At 30.4% G+C, this 20261-nt stretch overlaps 1 protein-coding gene across 1 annotated transcript in view; it reads left to right on the forward strand.

The window, feature by feature from the left end:
* LOC143244743 (calcium-transporting ATPase sarcoplasmic/endoplasmic reticulum type-like) overlaps positions 1-20261 on the forward strand; it is a 77578-nt gene that overhangs the window by 45966 nt on the left and 11351 nt on the right. The window contains exons 8-20 of the mRNA XM_076489959.1: positions 137-222; positions 423-489; positions 1728-1900; positions 5269-5362; positions 6145-6275; positions 8882-8970; positions 10586-10688; positions 11155-11412; positions 11872-12090; positions 16351-16473; positions 16871-17083; positions 17414-17634; positions 18412-18614. Coding sequence (XP_076346074.1) covers positions 137-222; positions 423-489; positions 1728-1900; positions 5269-5362; positions 6145-6275; positions 8882-8970; positions 10586-10688; positions 11155-11412; positions 11872-12090; positions 16351-16473; positions 16871-17083; positions 17414-17634; positions 18412-18614 — 1980 coding nt within the window. The remainder of the gene's footprint in view (positions 1-136; positions 223-422; positions 490-1727; positions 1901-5268; positions 5363-6144; positions 6276-8881; positions 8971-10585; positions 10689-11154; positions 11413-11871; positions 12091-16350; positions 16474-16870; positions 17084-17413; positions 17635-18411; positions 18615-20261) is intronic.

Genomic DNA, 20261 nt, shown 5'->3' on the forward strand with positions numbered 1-20261 from the left:
TTCACTGACTTAAAATAGCATTCACATCATATCAAGTTGTTATATTCAGTATGAACATTTGCACTGGTTAATAAACTTGTATTTTTATAACACTTTTGTGTGAAGATATTTTTTATGACACTTTCTCTCTTAATAGGTGAATCTGTGTCTGTGATTAAACATACAGAAGTTGTTCCAGACCCAAGGGCTGTTAACCAAGATAAGAAAAACATTCTTTTTTCAGTAAGTAACATTTTGATTTCTCCACTGCCTCATGATCATTTAATTTTCTAGTTATGTCACTTGCTGAAAGCTTTCATTTTTATAAGCATCTGTTAGAAATATTGGTAAGGTTCTTAATCATAGTGATTGTAAATTTAGTAATAATTTTGGTTTGAAACAGTTTTTTGTTTGTACTAATATCTTAATTAAATCTCTTGCAGGGTACTAATATTGCATCAGGAAAAGCTCGTGGAATTGTCATTGGAACTGGATTGGAAACTGCTATTGGTAAGTTTTTCAACTTGTTTATTAGCTTGTACAATAATAAATACAACACAAAGTGGAAAATTAAAATCTCTAATTTGTACTATCTAAAAGTATTTTGCAAATTTATAACCAATCTAAAATGTCTTACTAGAGGATTTAATAAAGTTATTTGGCATTTAGATTTTCTGTAGATTAAAGGAAGTTTACTTCCATTCATTTATTTTGGCCATGTACAGTGTAAATGATAATATAGTGTTTTCCATACATTAATGTTTCCATGCTATCTGATCACTTGCATTTGGATTACTGTATGTCCTCTAATTAATGCCCTCCTGGTTGCAGAGATCAACAGTCAGTACTGGTAATTGATTTTTTTCAACTGAACAATTATTTTTAACTTCACCAATTTTTAATACATCATGCCTTATTATGCCCTAATATATATATATAGGGCCAGTAACAAATGACAAATATTCATGTAAGTAGATCTGTTTATTAACTCTGGAATGAAATTGTATAATATTTAATTTTTTTTTTCATATTTGTCTACTTGAAATTACTTATATGGGTCAATTTTCAACTGCACACTAGGAAAACCTTTGATTCATGGTTGGATAATATAGTGCTTTCCACACATTAATGTCTCTATGCTGTCTTGTCAGGGACAGTTGGATAATATTGTTTTCTGTTCATTAGAGTTTTCATAGCTGGATAATATAGTGGCATTTATACATTAATACCTTCTTGCTACTTTGTCATTTATTTGGTCAAGGAGTAATTTATAAAAAGAAAAGAAGTGTTGTTTGAAAACCTTTGGACACCTGAATTTGTATGTGTGTTTGCAAGTTACTGGATAATCTACTTGTATACATTTAACCTATGATATCAGTACACTTGTCTAGTTTAGGTCTTCCACAAATGATGTAGTTTTTGTGAATATTACATGGTCTTTCTACTAAATTTCATTTTAGTGTACAAAAGGAATGATGAGTAAGTGAAGTGTTCATAGATACACACACACACACCAATCATCATATAATCAAAGAGTAAAGTTGTGTTATAGTAATTTTTTATAATTAAGCTCTGCAAGTGAACCATATCTGAAGCTATAAAGTGTGTGAATTTTGTTTTGTATTGATTCAAAGGATTGAGAGAAGTTCCTATTTTTTAATCATTGGATTTCTTTCTTGTTCATTCATATTCTAATTAGCTCTCTTTGTTATGTTTGGTTTCATACTGATATTCTTTATTTGTTACAGGTAAGATCAGAACAGAAATGTCTGAGACAGAAGAAGTAAAAACACCCTTGCAGCAGAAACTTGATGAATTTGGTGAACAGTTGTCCAAAGTGATCTCTGTAATCTGTGTTGCTGTGTGGGCTATTAATATTGGCCACTTCAATGATCCAGCTCATGGTGGATCATGGATCAAGGTAAGCTGCTAGTGGATCATTATTTCAACTACATATGACAACTGTTATGCTTCAGCATGATATAAGTAACCTTTGTTTACAATCTGTGACTTCTGAATGATTTGCTGATTTAACATTTATCTTTATTAGAATATTTATGTATGTTTGCTTTTAAATACTGTATAAATAAATTGCATTTTCTACCAGTCTGCTATTGATGCAACTGAAGATAATAAGTTTGAATGATAATCTCTATTTTGACTTTTTAGTGGTGTTCAAGTTTATCATGATAATGATGGGTAAGAAAATTTGAATTGTAGCTAAACTTTACCTGTTTTCTTACATTTACATTTTGCAACATCAGTATAACAGATGAGTATTATTTCAGTATTACCTTTATTTCAATTTGTGAAGTTAGTATTTAGGCAAAATGATTAAGTTTAAGATGTTAAAGTATTTTATATTAGGTTTTATTTTGAGATTATTACATTTTGGCTAGGCTTATTGAGATTCCAGTATTTCACTGTTTGTTAATTTTGAGAATCAAAATGTTTGAACAAGAACGTCACAGTGGAGGTTATCCAAAGCTACTGCAAAATACAGTTGCTTAAATGTTCTCATAATTGGCCTGATGCTATGATACCAGTGTAGTGTCACACACACACACACACACACACAATAAGTATATATAAGTGAATGTTACTTTAGCATATTTATACTGATTGAATCTGTTAACTCTTTTGCAACAGGCTCAGTATAACATACAGAAGTTTAGATACAGATTTGTACAAGTTAAGTATTTACCCTATAACTATTGATACAGTATGTGTACCTTCACAAAATTTGGCAGACATTTATTAAGGATTAGAAGTTTTTGTACACAAGAAATCAGACTTTTTAATGAAACATTTTTACTAAATATTTCTTTATGAAAATATCAAGTCTGTTTGGTTATTAGTACGAAGCTTCAAGCAGACTAAAGAAATAACCTATCTCCTTGAAATCTTAAATCAAAAGAATGTGCTATCCTTTTCACAGATTAAAATGACTGAGAAAATCACTAGGGGGACATTCTGAGCTCTCCATTAGTTATTCACATGTCATATATTGTAGTAAGAGTATATTTGGGACTATTTCTAAAATGGAAAGAGGTGAATGGGGTGACTGTGTTTGATTCAGTATATAAGCAATATCTTAGCAAAATAAAAATATATGGGGTTCTTATCTTATACTCTAGCTTGTTAGTATTAGTAATTTGAGCTCCTTATTTGTACGAAACTAGAGACTTGTTATTTTGACATCACAAACATCTAATTTTAACCAGTGCTGTATTCAACATACTACATGACTCACTAAAATCTATATTTAGGTGGGTTCTCTTAATATTTACTTTTAAAATAAGAAATCAACTCATATGTAATATTAAAGTTTGAATTATGTCTACAGTTTTATTCCAAACTTATTGATATAAATTCATAAAATAGTAGTTCAATAAAATTTTGACAACAAGTGAACAAACAAAATGACATGGCCTATGACTAGTGACCCATTGAAAAAGGGTTAAAGTGTAGTTTATGTAAGCTTTAGTTCATGATTTGTTTTTCATGTTAATTCAAAAGACTGTGTGATTAACTCTTTCAGAATGAGTGTCATTTTGTGTGCATGTCAGGACATTTTAGTGAGTTATATTCAAAATTTAATAAAACTACATTTTTGTCATGGAATATAAATAAACTTGGCATAAAACATAGATAATAATCCAACTTTTCACATTATATAACTTTTATAAGGCAATATAAAATTCCTCAATTTGTACCTTGTTTGAGAGTTGTGACATTTGCACTCAAGGTAACCTTTCTTCTCTAATTTATTTACTACCCTTCAATAAGTATGAAATTTAATCTAAGTTACTCATTATAATGTCATTGCTTAGGAAAAGAAGAATTTTTATGGCCTTCAATCTTATTTCATTACAAAACAATCAAATAGAAAATCAGACCCCTCTTGCCAGGTCTACCCATCACATTCTCTTTTTCAGAAATTGCCAATAGTTCTTTCTGATGTTTGATACTATATTATTTATAACCAATAGGCAGCTACGATTTTAATTTATTAAATTACATATTCTATTGTTTTCTGTAGAGAGAAATGTCTATTTTGCTCTCAGTTCAAACTATTTCTGTGAGAAACACACTGATGAATTTAACTGAAATTTTTGATGGTTATTGTCACAAAGATATAAAGCTAGAGCACTGTGATAATTATGGTACATTATCTGCTTTTAGCATGTTATTATTCTGTGTTCTTTGGTGTATTACATTATTAAATAAAACTTTATTTAGTACAGTAGTACCATAAGTATATTAAAAAAAATTAGTGTTAAGATGTTATTGACAATAGATGGTTAAAAAAATAAAAAGACCCAGATAAGTATTGTATTTCTTGGTTTTCATGTGTATTCTGTATTTATTATTATTATTATTATAATTAAATAGTAAAAATTGAAACCTTTTTAATCTAGACTGAAATAAAGAAATAACAATAATTTTTCTTGAGGTATCCTTATAAGTAGCCCTTGCATTATTTAAATTGATGAAGTGACATTAGCTGCAAGTTTGCCAACTGATTTTCAAAATTAATGGTGGGAATATTAATTTAGACACATTTCTATGAACAATAATACAAAATTTAAGTTCAAACTGATGCATATATTTACAAGTTTACAACTATTTAGGATAAACAGATATAGTTTCATGTTACAATTTATAGCTGTTCTAGCAATAAAAAATAGTATCCTAAATTTATTTTGATTTTTTATGGTCATTATGAGGTCAGTCAAATTGATGAACCTGATACGTACAGTTAGGGCAGAGAAAATAACTGATGAAATATAAAGTTTTATTGAAAAATGACATTTTATAGTTGTTCAGGAAGTTGTAGAGATTACACAGATGAAATTCGAAAATTTTCAGATGAAAAAAGTATTTTATAAGTAACCTGAAAATCATTTTTTCACATGACTAGTAAACAAAACTGCTCAATATATTTACAGAAAAATTTTTATTTAAAATGTTTAATGGAGAAATCTAATTGTTTTGTAATGTTTGCTGAAAGCTTGCCAAATTTTTCTGAAGATACACATATTGTATTAAAAGTTACAGTAGAGAAATTGTAATGAGTACAAAATGTTTGTGAACTCAGTTTATGTGACCAAACCTGCACAAAAAGAGTTTATCAATACATTCCTCTTTCATTTTTTTTCTATTTGATGTATTTCCATAAAACAATTCACATAGACATTGTTATTGCTTTTGGTTTATTTTTGTTTAGTAATTTTTTGGAAGGCATGAGTATAACCTGATGCTCTTATATTTTCTATTTAATTACAGGGGGCCATTTACTATTTCAAGATTGCTGTTGCTTTAGCTGTAGCTGCCATTCCAGAAGGTCTGCCTGCTGTTATTACAACATGTTTAGCATTAGGTAAGTGTTTTTCAGGAATAGCAGGCTCCTATACCATCATGGCATTAGTATGCTTTACACAGTATGGGTGATCTTTTATTCTCGCAAATTAGAACCCTGTATTTTAAACATTATGTATATAAGCCTGGATAAAGTAATGCATTAAATAATACATTATTAGTACATTCTGTTTCTTCTGTATGTATGTATTATTATTGAATTATCTTGAAGTTTCAAAGTCAGCAGTTATCAGCTAACTGTGATTAACTTCACCAGTAGCTTACAGACAAGTTTGTATCTCTAAGTTAACTTGTTTAAGATACTTTTAGTATAAAAAGTGTCATTCATATGCTTAAGCCCTAAAACCTTGGTTTTTGTTGTTTTAAGTAATTTATAGTTATGTGTTATGACAGGTCTTTTAAAGTTTTTGTGTATTTACTTTGGTACAAACTAAAGTCATGTGATAACAGGTTCATTACCTAACGATGTGGTAATTTACTTGTTTTAGTGCGAGCCGAGATCATGATATAACAGGCTTATTACCTGAAGATGTGATGATTTCTTTGTTTATTGCAAACCGAGGTCATAAGACAACAGACTTATTACCTAAAGATATGAGGATTTATTTTTTTGTTGTGGTGAAAAGTAGTGTTATGTTGTAACGGGTTTATATCTTTTTCTTTAAGATGTTGGCAAAATTTCATCTGGTAACAGACTTATTACCAGAATACTTTATTTTTCTGTTGTTAATGTTACAGATGTAGCACATTTGGATTAAAGTAACTTTTTTTTTATTTCTTCAGGTACACGAAGAATGGCCAAGAAGAATGCTATAGTGAGGTCACTGCCGTCTGTGGAGACCTTAGGTTGCACATCAGTCATTTGTTCAGACAAAACTGGAACATTAACTACAAACCAAATGTCAGTTAGTAGGGTGAGTTCACTAGAACTTCTGTGCTAGATTACTACTTTAACATAGAAGAATATTTTAAGATATTAGAACTTATTCTAAATGATATGTTCAACATAGATCATTTGGTATAAAATTTAATTTTTCTAAACACTTTACAAATATCAATAAAAAAGCTACCTCATTCAAAAATATAATTTTACCATTCATCTAAGATATTCCTTTTCTTAAAGACTAAGCTTTATTTCTACTGGGTTGTAAATAAATGTATAAATCTGTACTTACTGTTAATTTGGTGACATTCCAATTGGAAATCTGCCCTTCATTCTTGTTATAAGCTATGTCATTAAACCTGAAACTGCTGCTTAAAATCACAGCTTTTACTTTGGAAATGGGTATGACTTATCTGGAACTGAAAGAATATTTGTAACATTTTGCTTAGACACAAGTTCTTGGAACTTGATTCAAGTGACTCATAAACAAGCTATATATACATGTACTTTAAACATCAGCCAAAACACATCTACATTACACACGCTTGTTTCTTCATTATTGGCTGTAAAATTCAGGTATTGGTTTTGAGGTTTCTTTTGAAATAAAGGAATAAAACTTCAGATAATATAAAATTTTCTGTTATAAAATACTTGATAAAAGTAGATTCATTAAAATACAGTGATATTAAGTAGTTTAATTAAATTTTGAATGTAACTCTGTAATATATACAGAAAGGGTTTTAAAAGTGGTGTTGGTGCTAATTATAGGGTTGACACTTTTCTCTAACAATTAGAAAGATGGATTTTATACAACTGATCTATTGTTAGGATATCATATTGTCCCTAGTTAATGTTCCTGGGACATTGCAAATTGTAAGGGAGGTATGCTATTTATTGTATTCTTGCAGCTTCAGGTTCAATTTTTTTACAAGTTATTTGTTGATTTCAGTGCTAATAAGTGTGTGTTTGTTAATTTTTTTCTCAAATCAAAATTATGGTAATAAAAGTGGATTATATTTTGGATTACTATTGCTGTTTCACAAGGTAAGCTTTTTGTATTGCAGATAAAATGGGTATGGGCATTAAAACTTTAATGAAAATAAAGTACAAGAACAATGTTTTGATCTTCTTAGGTCATCTTCAGGTTAACAAAGACAGTTTGAAACTGACTGTTACTGAGCATGTGTCTTGGAACAAAAGTGTGAATGGGTACGAGATTGTAGGGGTATATCAGTTAGATGTTAGGTGATTAATATAGGTATAAAGGTGTTCTTTCAGGTTGGTTCAATTTTGGTTTGAGTTCTTGTATAAGTAGGGTTTCTTTGATTTTGCATTTGTTTCTTCCTCTAATTAATATTTTGGTATTTTCTATGATTATATTTTGTGTATTTGTTTTGGAGTTTGAATTTGGTTTTAATGGTAGTGAATTCCTCAAAACAGTATTTTAAAGAATTCTTACACGAACCCACCATCATATTTTCACAGAAAAGAAAACTAAAAGAACAATCTTACACAGAAAGATATTAAGTCTATAAACAACCTAAAACAAGACAACAATATTAAAATTCTAAAAGTAGATAAAAGCAACGCCATTTTAATAATGACAAAAAATCAGTACATTCATAAAATGAATAACATCCTATTAAATACAAACAAATTGAAACTAATACTCACAAATCCAACAAAAAAATACATGAAAAACTAACTAAATAAAATGCTATTACAATTGAAAAAATAACAACAAAATGTCAGAGAAACTTTATTCCTACCACAAGACCAACTCTCACGTGCCATAACTATATGACACCCTCAAACCTAGAAACCTGATTATCTACTACAACTCATAATGTTGTTCTATGAATTGTTCAATTACAATATTGGTAACACATAGTGTGAGCATTTTTCACATATGTAACATTATCTGACTCCTTTTTTTAAAGAATCTTCCAACTTTGAATGCATTCTGAATCAACTAAACTATAAAATTTTAATGGCCAGTTTTGGCGTAATATCACTTTTCAGTGAAGTCCCAACTTGCAAAGCGTGTAAAATAGCTTCAGAACTTTATATTCAAGACCTCAAACTATTAACACATATCCCAGTAGCCAGTTAGCAACCCTTTACTAAACTTTACTAACACCAAAACCTGTTTCATGTACAAGAACCAAAATTACATACAAATAAATGGTTAAGTATGGGCAGTCCAGTGTTCCTAGTTGTACCCAACATTTTCATGACGCAGATTGAATCTCAAGTGATCAATTCAGCCTTACACCCACCGCTATACTGGTACAGGTATGTTGACGATACATCTACTGGATTCACATCTACAAAACACACTTCTATAATCTCATACTCCTTCACACTCTTGTCCCCAAGTCAGTAATGGTTGGTTTCAAATTTTTTTGTTAACCTGAAGATGGCCTAAGATGGTAAGAATGTTGTTCTTGTACTTTAATTTAAATTTTTAAATCCCATACCAGGTGTTTCTGCAATACATTTTTGCTTTAAGTGGGTTTCTTGTCATCATGAAGATAACTTTTATAAAAGTACCAGGGGGAGGCAATAATTAGAAAGGGAGTATTAATTAGGGGCAAGATGGTATTTAAGTTTTTACCTCTTTCTATTCCTCAACAGTTCTTTATCATTAAAAATGCAGAAGATGAAAGTGTTAGCTTGCATGAATTTGAAGCAACAGGATCCACCTATGAACCCATTGGAGAAATGTGAGTTATAGATTGCAAATACTGTTTAACTGTCTGAGGTTTTAGCATACTAGATAAACTGGTAATAAAGTCAACCCTTTAACATTTCATGCTTCAATGCAGATTAATAAGAGCCTCATGAATATGGAATTTAAGCCAACTAATAGCTATTTAAAGTATTTACAGATATGTTTCACAAAATATGTATTAAATAAAGTTGGATGTAACATGATTCATATCATAATAGACATATAATGGGTACAAAAATCTAAATAACCACTATGGCATGTTCTTGTATTGGCTTACAAATATGTTATATACTATATATTATATTTCCATGGATTGAATTCCTCCTTTAAGTAGTTTAAATGAGACTGGAAAATAAAATGAAGGTAATACTAGATAAGACTATAATTGTTGGCACTATTACTATTAACTAAACATTGCTGTTGTTAAGTTGCTTTCTTACTTGATTCTTGGTTTCAGATCTCTTTGGTCAATTATGGTCCCAACTTCAATTTTAGTTTGTCAGAGATTGTCTTACTACTAAAGCTTGCTTGTTAAGAAACATAATTTATAACAAGGGCTGAGTATGTTACTATAAATTGATTTTGAATGTAAGAATAAGCATTTCACATGACAACCATACATAGTTCATATAAAGTCATTTTGGAAACTACATGTTTGAGAACTACACTTTGAATTATTTGTTGTAGTGTGATGGTACTGAAAACTGATCTCTTTTGGGAAGACTGTATAATAACCTTTTCCTCTGCAATATATTTATATACTCAGTTCATATGTTCAAGCTGGAGCTTTAGAAATTATAAGACGGATATCGCTTTTACTTAACAGCATTGGAAAACAAAGGAGTATAGATCAACTATGGGAACAAAGACCATCTAGAGAGAGACCTACAATAAGTACCACCCTGGCTTTGGTAAAAAAAATTGTTGCACTCTGTATTAGGTGAGAATCCATGAATACAAATGTCTATGGCAAAAGTTGTCCACATGCTCCAGGTAACAGTATGCAATGCAATCAAGTAGGATCTTCATCTGGAAAATTGATTGAAGTCATGTATAAAAAAGCTGTTTCCACATCATGTATATTCAGCCATTTCAACTGGAGAATGATATTGTTATACACACTATTTTATTTGAAAACAGGCTGGTTAAATTTCCAGATGCGAAACCCATATATTTTTGCAGGGTCAAGCTGTTGAAACAGTTATATAGTAACTGGATTGTGGAAATCAAGCAGAGAGCAGTAGCATGCCTTTGATGGGACATTATAACCTTATGATGAAACCTTTCAGAATAGAAGCTATACTGTAGGGCTGTTGTAAAGATGCAACTGTTTGTACAGACAGCATTAATGTTATCAGTCTGTGATATTTTCTATGCATTTGTATCATTTGCAAAATTGTTTATTGTGTGTCTCTTGTTTGCAATAATAAATATTCTTTTCCTGAAGAAAATATTTCTCATAGGTTGTGCTGTGTAGGCATTTAGGACGGACTAGCTTATATGGTAGTTCACAAAACTTAGCCACTGCTATAATAAACTGTGCTAGTAAAGCTTATACCCAATTGGATGAACTATCTAAATTAAGTAATATTCCTCTCTCTCCACAGTTTCAAAGATGGAAGTAAAGTTTGTTGCAGTGACTATGATGCTTTGTATGAGTTAGCTACTATTTGCACAATGTGCAATGACTCCAGTATAGACTTTAATGAGGTAAGAACATAAAGATTTTTGTTTTACTTTTATCTTGTACACACACATCATTATAGTTTATTATGTGACTTTAGTGTGTTTTTGTGAGATTATATAAATGAATTACTTTTTAAAACACAATTTTACAAAGTACAAATGATAAATTTTCTTTTTCATTATTTGTTTTGTTGTAAAATGTAGATGTAAAACTGATGTGGCTATGATCAGCTATGCAAATTAAATCTTATGTTAATCTCACTTACATACCTTAACAAAGACAATTTTCAAACACTTTTTATCCATCAGAATTTCATGATAGTGGAAGTACTTGTTGATAAAAAGAAAAAAAGAAAGAAATAACACTTCAGTATGTCAGTAGAGTAAAAAGCCTTTACTCCTTTGACAAGTTCATCCTCTAACTTGATAACTCTTTAATTTCCATTTAGTATTTTTCATTATTTTTTTCTTTTTTATTCCCCACTTACAGTACAAGCAGATGTTTGAAAAGGTGGGTGAAGCTACAGAGACAGCACTTGTCGTTCTTTCTGAAAAAATGAACCCCTTTAACTTTGAAAAGACAGGCCGAACTAAGAGAGATGCTGCTTTAGTTGTAAACCATGGTATCCAAGCTATGTGGAAGAAAGAATTTACTCTTGAGTTTTCTCGTGATCGCAAGTCGATGAGCTCATATTGCATCCCAGTCAAACCTGTTCGTCTTGGAGCAGGCTCTAAGATGTTCTGCAAGGTAGAGAAAAAAAATAATGACTTTTTCTTTTGCCACATTTGTTTTGAATCCAATCTGGTTCTTTAATGGTTTTGCACGAGAAAGTGCTATAACAATTTTGGTGGAGGATGTACAGTTCTTTTTTTTTTGATATCTAAATGTAGATACTAAAATGTTTTTAAAACACTGGGTTAAGATGGAAGTAGAATAAATTTTATGTATTTAGTTAACTATGATGAATTTATAACACTGTTTTATCCATATCGATACACTTGTTTTTTTGCCATGACAATTGAGGAGGGACCTTAAAGCCAGCAAATGAATCTTCTGAGACCAGTGTTTTAGTTGGATGTAATAAGTTATTTTAATATTTTATTAACTGGACAGACAGTCCAGTTATATAATTATCAAAGTTGGCCATTGCTTATATCATACATTTCTGGGTGATGTTAGTTGAAAACAACTTATTTACTTTTATAGGGTGCACCAGAAGGAGTGCTTGATAGATGTCATTTTGTGAGAATTGGAAGTAGTAAGATTCCTATGACCAGTGCCATCAAAAATAAAATTTTGGAACGCACTCGCCACTATGGTACTGGAAGAGATACTCTTCGTTGCCTGGCCTTAGCTACTATTGATGAGCCATGTAAACCAGAGGAAATGGATCTGGCAGACTCGACTAAGTTCTTCACATATGAGGTAATGTTTTTCCTTACACCTTTTGTATTGATATTTTTAGTTAGTTGTTACTCATTGTAAATGTTTTAGGTTTTGCAGGTACAAGCAGTGACATGTCCTCACCAATGAACTATGTTAAAGAGAGCTTTTTCTTGTACTTTTAAATTATAGATGTAGCAGTGAAATCCACTGTGTTGTTAGTCATTTTGATTTGGTACCTTACCTCCTTTCACATAAGTAGCTATTCTTGTTCAGTGCTGCCCTTTACATGAAAACATTTTTTGTGCTTGCCACAAGCCTTGAAGTTCCCACTCATCTGGATTTCACTGATTCCAATTAATTTTGTATGCAAATCATCATGCATACACCAGTAAGAGTGCGACAGACTGTTTTAACTCGTGACTCTCTCTATTCAGTTCTACCAAACTATCACTTCTCATTCGGCAGTACTCATGTTGTAACCTTTAGTTTGTACTCTTTTTAAGGGTTTTTTTTTCATATCTTTGTATTAATTTCTCTCAACAAGTTTACTATTTATTATACAATAGCAATATTTGTAGTTTCATGAGTTATTCCAAAGTAGAATTATTTTATATTTCTCCCAACTTATGGAATGTGTTACTTCATTACAAAAAAAACGTATTTATTTCTGCCAACACTGTCATGTTATTCATTTTGCATTACATATTCTATGTTACCACTTCAGAGGTTATATATTCTATCAGCACATTTACACAGGCCTCAGGTTGTGGTACTCCATGGAAAAACTTTTGGATTTACTTTTTCAATATGTTGATTGTCCAACAATCTGACCTTTCTTGGGCCTTACCTTGAGTTTGGTGGCCCACACATGTTGATGTATGGCCTGCCAGCTTTGGAAAGATAAGTCATTATAATTTTATGCATTTTGAATACTTTCAATATTATTAGCTGGGGTTCACACAAATTCCTTTTCTCAATATTTTAAATATTTATTGTTAGGTTAAGATTTTCATTATAGAGCTCAGTGATATCATTTGTCTTTCCCTGTTTGATTAGTCTTAAAATGTGTGTGTTATTTTTGGTTTACCTGTAGTTCTACTTATGGGTTAATTGCTAATTAAGTTTAGTATCTTGTTAGCTTATTATCTGCTCTTTTAACTTAGGTTTGCCTGTGGTTATACTTTCAAGTTAATTGATAGTTAGATTGTTTTCTTTTTTTTGCAAGACATAACACGTTTTACATATGCTTATTTCACTACACAATTTCTTACCATTAATTTAATTTATAATTTATATTTCTTACCCTTAATTTCCTTTCTGTGGGTCCTAAAGGGCTGGGATCTACCCTACATGCTCCCAATATTGCTTGCCATCCTTTTTATAACAGCTGAACCTATTTCAGATGGCCCAGATTTTGCCACTTTTCCTCCATCTTATCTTGGAGTGCATTCCAGACCACTACTGCAGAATCTGCTAGGTCTATCCAAGTTTTTTGTTTATTTGCAGTTCACACTATATTTTCCTTTTCTTCACATTGTTTTATGATGTTCCTTTTGCCTCTTGTAAGAGTGGGTACTTGCAAGTCTCACCTTTTACAGGCTTTACTTCTTTTTTGCTTTAGCTTATCATCAGACAGATTTTCTCCTTGATTTTATATCCTTCGGATCTTTATTAATCTTCTCCATTTTCTCCCTTACCTAGTTTTTCAGCTTCATGTTATTTTTCTATTCTCTTGCAGGTAAGTTTATCTTCCACTTACTTTCTTAGGTGTTTCACCTATATTTAAGAACTTTTGTGTGATATTTCCTTCTTCCTTCCATATTGGGCCATTTACCATTTTCAGTTCTTTTCCTCTACATATAATTTCTTTATTTTTTGGATCTTCATGTGTACAACACTGCTGTTTATTTAACATCCATTGCTAATAGGGACATAAGGTCAGATTGTTTTCTCCACAGGTTTATTTTTTATTTGCTATGCTCTGTTGAACTTTTTTTTTTAGTTACTGTAGTTGATTTTTGAGATGCTTTATTTTTTTACATCTCCAGCAACTTCCCATTCGTTAGTTGTCTTACCTACAGGTTTACTCAATTTGTCTTGTATACTCAATGCTGATTGAGGTTCTGGATCAATCAGCCCTGCCTCAATCAATTCTTGGGTTCTCTCCATTTTCTTATGTACATTTGGGCAGGCTGTTTCTGTATGTTTGGGGATGCCCTCGGAACATGTTCTTTTTTCCTCTTTCTTTAGATGCTATCTCAGATTTATTTCACCATGTGATTTGGTCCCAATTTCATGCCATGCCTTTTGGACTTGTGTCAATTGCATATGTTTTTGTGGAATGGTCTGCATTTTGAGAAATGGATATTTTTAAATGCCTCTCTATCTGGACCATCAATTTTCTTTCTTGAATTAATTCAAAGGAGTTTTCTGTTAGCCTTTCATTTATTTTCCTCTTACTTTTCATCCCTTCCTCTTTGCCTGTATGTGTTGATAGATGATCATATCCCCTACAACATTGGATTTACTGGTTCCTTTCACCTCTTCTGGATTACTTTTTTCCTGGATGCTCATTTCCAGAGGTTTAGTTATTCAAGAATAGATTTAAAGTTAAAAAGAGTCTTTGAAAAAGAGCCAGCTGATGTTACATATTTCAAAAATGCCCACGCCATGTATTTACCAAGATTGTAGTTGAATGATTCATAGGTTGACATTATGGGTCGTAGTGGACAATCGGATTTGTTATTTTAATTAAAGTTTTAATACCCATACCAGCCATCTTGAGAATACATTTTGGACTGTAATATTCATTGTTGGCAACAACCTGATCTCTGGTACTACTTTTTCACAATATTTTACTTATGTTTGAATTTTCTTATTTTAATCTGACAATGAAAGTATTAACCCTTACATGACGGGCCACAGGTCAAAGGCCATGTCATCATGTTTGTTGACTTACATTCAAAATTTTAATAAACTACTATTTTATGCATTTATGTAAGTAAGTTTGGAATCAAATTGTATATTATAATTCAAACTTTAATATTATATATGAGTTAATTTCTTAATTTAAAAGTAAATATTGAACAAACAAAACTAAATGTTGATTTTAATGAGACACATGGTATGTTGAATGCAGCACTGTTTAAAATTAGATGTTTGTAATGTAAACATACTAAGTTTTCAGTTTCATACAAGTTATGAAAAATTACTAATATCAAAAATCTAGAATATAAGATAAGAATGTCATATCTTTTTTTATTTAACTTAAATATGGCTTGTGTACTAAATCAAACACAGTAACCCTATTCACTTCTTTCCGTTTTTGAAACAGTCTCTTAAATGCACTTATTTCAGTACATGATATGTCAATAACAAATCAACAGCTTAAAACGTCCACCTAAAGGTTTTCTTATTTATTTTAATCTTTAAAAAGGTTATCACATTCTTTCAAACAAAGAATTCTAGAAGGTAAGTTGTGTTTTTAGTTTGCTCAAAGTTTCATATTTTTTAAAATCTAATTACATTTTAATTACTAAGCATAATAAATTGTAATGGAATTCTATGGTATCAGTTTAGTTATTTGTGATTTTTTGGTTATTCAACTGTACATATAGAAAAATTTGTTTGATATCCTCCACATGCAACATTTTAAAATGCTTAGTATCTTGTGTCCAGGAGCAACCAGATGCAAAGGTCATGGCGAGAAGAGATAATTGTTTGCTTTACTTCTTTATTTATTGTTCTGTATTTTAAGGAAATGAAGTTTAATAATTTATTTCTAAATAATAATAATCTATGTACATTTATAATGTATAATAATTGAAATGTGACTGTATATTACGAAATACTGGTGCACTAAAACAAGGCCAAGATAAGGAAGACTAAAGGTCAGTTTTATGTTATTGGATAGGAAACATGAGTGGACATGCACTATATCAATGCAAGTTACGTAATGTTAGCTAGACATCACTGGAAGGTCAATATAATAAAAAAAATAAAATAAATGTAGCATTATGAGACTTAAGCTACTTGGACTAAATGTGTAATTTTGTGTTTTAGTATGTAATAATTCTAGGATGAAAAATGTAAAAGTATTAATAAAACTTTTTTTTTGATCAGATGGATTTTGAAGTTTGTCTCAAACATGAACTTCATCTAATATCAGTCAGAAATCTTGTTTTAAGTTTTACTCATTTTGTAAGGCAGGAATTGTCTTGTTACCAAGTTAACAATTCATATGAATACTATAAACACTTTAATGTGTTGTGAGACTTACAAAATTCATTTTGTTTCCAGACTAACATGACATTTGTTGGAGTTGTAGGAATGTTGGATCCACCAAGGAAAGAAGTTTTTGATTCCATTGTTCGGTGTGCAAATGCTGGTATTCGAGTAATTGTTATTACTGGTGACAACAAGGTATGATTTTGTGTGTATGACACTTGTTTGTTTTTATAAGTGTTAATTGTTTTCAGTGTGTTGTATTCATTTCTTAAATGAAAATTGATATTTTGAAGTTATGTGGTAGCCATTTTTTGTTGTTGTAAAGTACAACAAATATTCAATAAAAAACAGATTTTCAGTGATGTTTGGAAGCAAAATCTTTGTAAAATACTGCTAAAAACTGTTTACCTGGTTAAGTGTTACTAGATACAGTTGTTTTGCTCATTATTTAATATATCATGTAATTATTTTTCTATTGTGTATTTTGATTTGCTTTTTTAAAGAGGATTCAGTATTGAGTTACAGAAGAGTAACATGTACAACAACAATACTCTCTTATATAATTTTTACCTATTTCCTGATCTTTGAAAAGGCTACAGCAGAAGCCATCTGTCGTAGAATTGGAGTGTTTGGTGAAAATGAAGACACTTCTGGCCTCTCTTACTCAGGTCGTGAGTTTGATGATCTTTCTCCTAATGAACAGCGACTAGCCTGTGCTCGAGCCAGACTTTTCTCCCGTGTGGAGCCAGCTCACAAAAGTAAAATCGTAGAGTTTCTTCAGGCAGATGGAGAGATCTCAGCTATGGTACACTAATACATGTTTTTTTTCTTTTTTTATAATTTGTACATTACATTTTAATTATCATAGAATGTATGGCTCATATAGCTGTACAGACTCGTTCAATTCATCACCAAAGTTGTATCAAAATTTATTATCCTCAAAGGCTTCATAAGTAAGAATTGATTTTACCAACAATAGTTTTATATACAATAGTCACAGGGTTATAAATGAAAAATATCTGTACTTAGACACAATTCATCATGTAATATTTGGAAAAGGCTAAGTTTAATAATTGTATGATTCCAGTGGGTTTGCCATTTGTAATTTTTACTAGTTAATCTGGTATTTTTATAGACTGGTGATGGTGTAAATGATGCCCCTGCCCTAAAGAAAGCTGAAATTGGTATTGCTATGGGTTCAGGAACTGCAGTTGCCAAATCAGCTGCAGAAATGGTATTGGCTGATGATAATTTTTCCACTATTGTAGCAGCTGTTGAAGAAGGAAGAGCCATTTATAACAACATGAAACAATTTATCCGTTACTTGATTTCATCAAACATTGGTGAAGTAGTGAGGTAAAAAGTTAACTGTACAAATGTCCCTGTCATAGTTAGGTAAAGTGCTAACTATCAATATATTTCTCTAATAATTTTACATTAATTGAAAGTAAAAAATGTCATAATGTTTCTCTGATAATTATGATGTAACAAAAAGTGTAAACTTATAATAAAGTTTTATGATAGTTTTCCAGTTTCATAGTATTATTAAAATATGTACTGTAAATATTTGTATTTTTTATGATTTCAAGTTTTGTATAGAAATTTTACTTGACTATGTCAGATAAATTATTTGTGAAAAAAAATTAATTACAGGAAAGAGTTCAATATTTTCTGAGTATGACTGACTGGAGGGGGTTTTAATATTTAACCAACCAAAATACATTACTGGTTAAAAATGTGTAAGCTGTTACTTTTCTATATTGATCAAATTTATATACAACAAAATTGTTATCTGTGTAATGCAATGAAAGAAATGCCTGTGAACTGTAGTAAACTTATATGTGCTTATGTTAGTAAGATGAGAATCATTTTCTTTACTAAAGTTGCTTCTTTGGGTACATGAAACTATATAAGAAAATTACTTATTTTTCAGACATTTTTTATTTTCTATTTATTTGTAATTGAATTAAATGACTGATAGTAAAACAATATCTATTATGTGTGTGTGTATGCATACACACACACACACACACACACACACATTTTAGTTATATCATTAGCACTGAAGAGACATATAAAGATTGCATTCTTTTGAGATTATAAACATATTAAACTGGTAATTTTTGGTTTTAGTATTTTCCTCACAGCTGCTTTGGGCCTACCCGAGGCTTTAATTCCTGTCCAACTACTCTGGGTGAACTTAGTTACTGATGGCCTTCCAGCCACAGCCCTTGGCTTCAACCCTCCCGATCTTGATATCATGGATCGTCCTCCTCGCAAGGCAGATGAAGGACTAATCTCTGGATGGCTATTTTTCCGTTACATGGCTATTGGAGGTAGATTGTTTTGTATTATTAATGTCTTGATTTGTTTAGCAACTTAATGTCAATTATAGTCAATATTAGAGTATTTTATGACAAAAGTCATACATGATATTCACATTTTTGTATGCTGCAAATTGAGTTTTGTTTAATTATTTCTGTACTTGGTTGTAGATAATTTCATCAACATAATGTGTAAAAATTATAGTAGTAGATTTAAAGGTGCTGTTAAAATTGTCAATACACAAGGCTCTTGTTAAAAAAATTTGTAATAATATTAAAAGGACCAGTGATAGTTTAAGATACATACAAAGTAATATCTAAACTTCTGTGAAGCATTGCATGGCATAAAAATTCTTGAGAATAAGGAAATGAAAGAGTTAAGCCTATCATTGTAGAATCCTAAATATACATCACGTAATAGAGAATGAAGTAGCATTTACTTCATATGAGAGATAGATGGTGTATCCTTATCTCTATTTTATTTCCCACTTCCACAAATAAGAAATAGTATAACTCTACCCTTGTTTTGTTCTTAATTATACAGCTTACATAGAGTGTATTCCTATGTCTCTTCATTTCTTAATATGTTTTCTGAATTTTGGGCATTTTAAATTATAACAGGTTTGTAGGTGTGATTTGTTAAGTTAAGGTGTATGGTGTTGACTTGTGTGATTATTAGAGGTGAAGATTTAAAATCTTTGTATTATCAATGATTTTAAAACACCTTTTGACTTAAGAATTGTTTTGAAAAATTTTGTCACTAGTGAACTAGCAGGATGTTAGAGAGATCAAATAAGAAACTTGTGAATAACTAATTAACAACTCAGAATGTCTCTCAGCCATTTTAATATGTGAAAAGGCTACCATATTCTTTTGATCCATGTGCTCAAGAAGGTAGGTTGTGTCTTTAGTCTGCTCAAAGTTTCATATTTTATAAAATATAAATACATCTTAGTTACTAAGTTTAATAAATTATAATGAAATTCTGTAGTATCAGTGTAGTTATTTATGCTTTTTTGATAATTCAACTGTAGAAACATATAACCTAAAAAAATTGTGTTTGATATCCTCCACATCTAAATTTTAAAAGTCTTAGCATCTTATGTCAAGCAACAACTAAGTATAAAAGTCATAGTGAGAAGAAATAATTATTTGCTTTACTTATTCATTTATTGTTCTTTATTTTAAGAAAAATCAGTTTAATAATTTTTTTCCAAATAATAATAATCTATATACATATATAATGTATGATAATTGAAATGTGACTGTATATTACAAAATACTAGTCCACTAAAACACAGCCAAGGCAGGGAAGACTAAAGGTCAGTTTTGTATTACTGGATATGTCACATGAGTGCACATGCACCACATAAATGCAAGTTATGTAATGCTAGCTATGCATGACTGGAAGGGTCTATGTAGTAAAAATAATAAATATATGTATAAATATACAGCATTATGAGCTACTTAGACTAAACATTTATATTTTCATGTTGTAATGTATAGTAATTCTATTACAAAAAATAATAATTTATACTTTTTCTAATTTTTCTCTTTGTGATGGTTACAAGGTTGGTTAAGTGACAGACCTCATATAGATAGAGTATAGAAAATAACAAAAAGAAACTTAATGAGAACAAACCTTTAATATGTATTTAC

Source organism: Tachypleus tridentatus, chromosome 2, assembly GCF_004210375.1.
Source record: "Tachypleus tridentatus isolate NWPU-2018 chromosome 2, ASM421037v1, whole genome shotgun sequence".
In the NCBI taxonomy this organism is placed as follows: domain Eukaryota; kingdom Metazoa; phylum Arthropoda; class Merostomata; order Xiphosura; family Limulidae; genus Tachypleus; species Tachypleus tridentatus.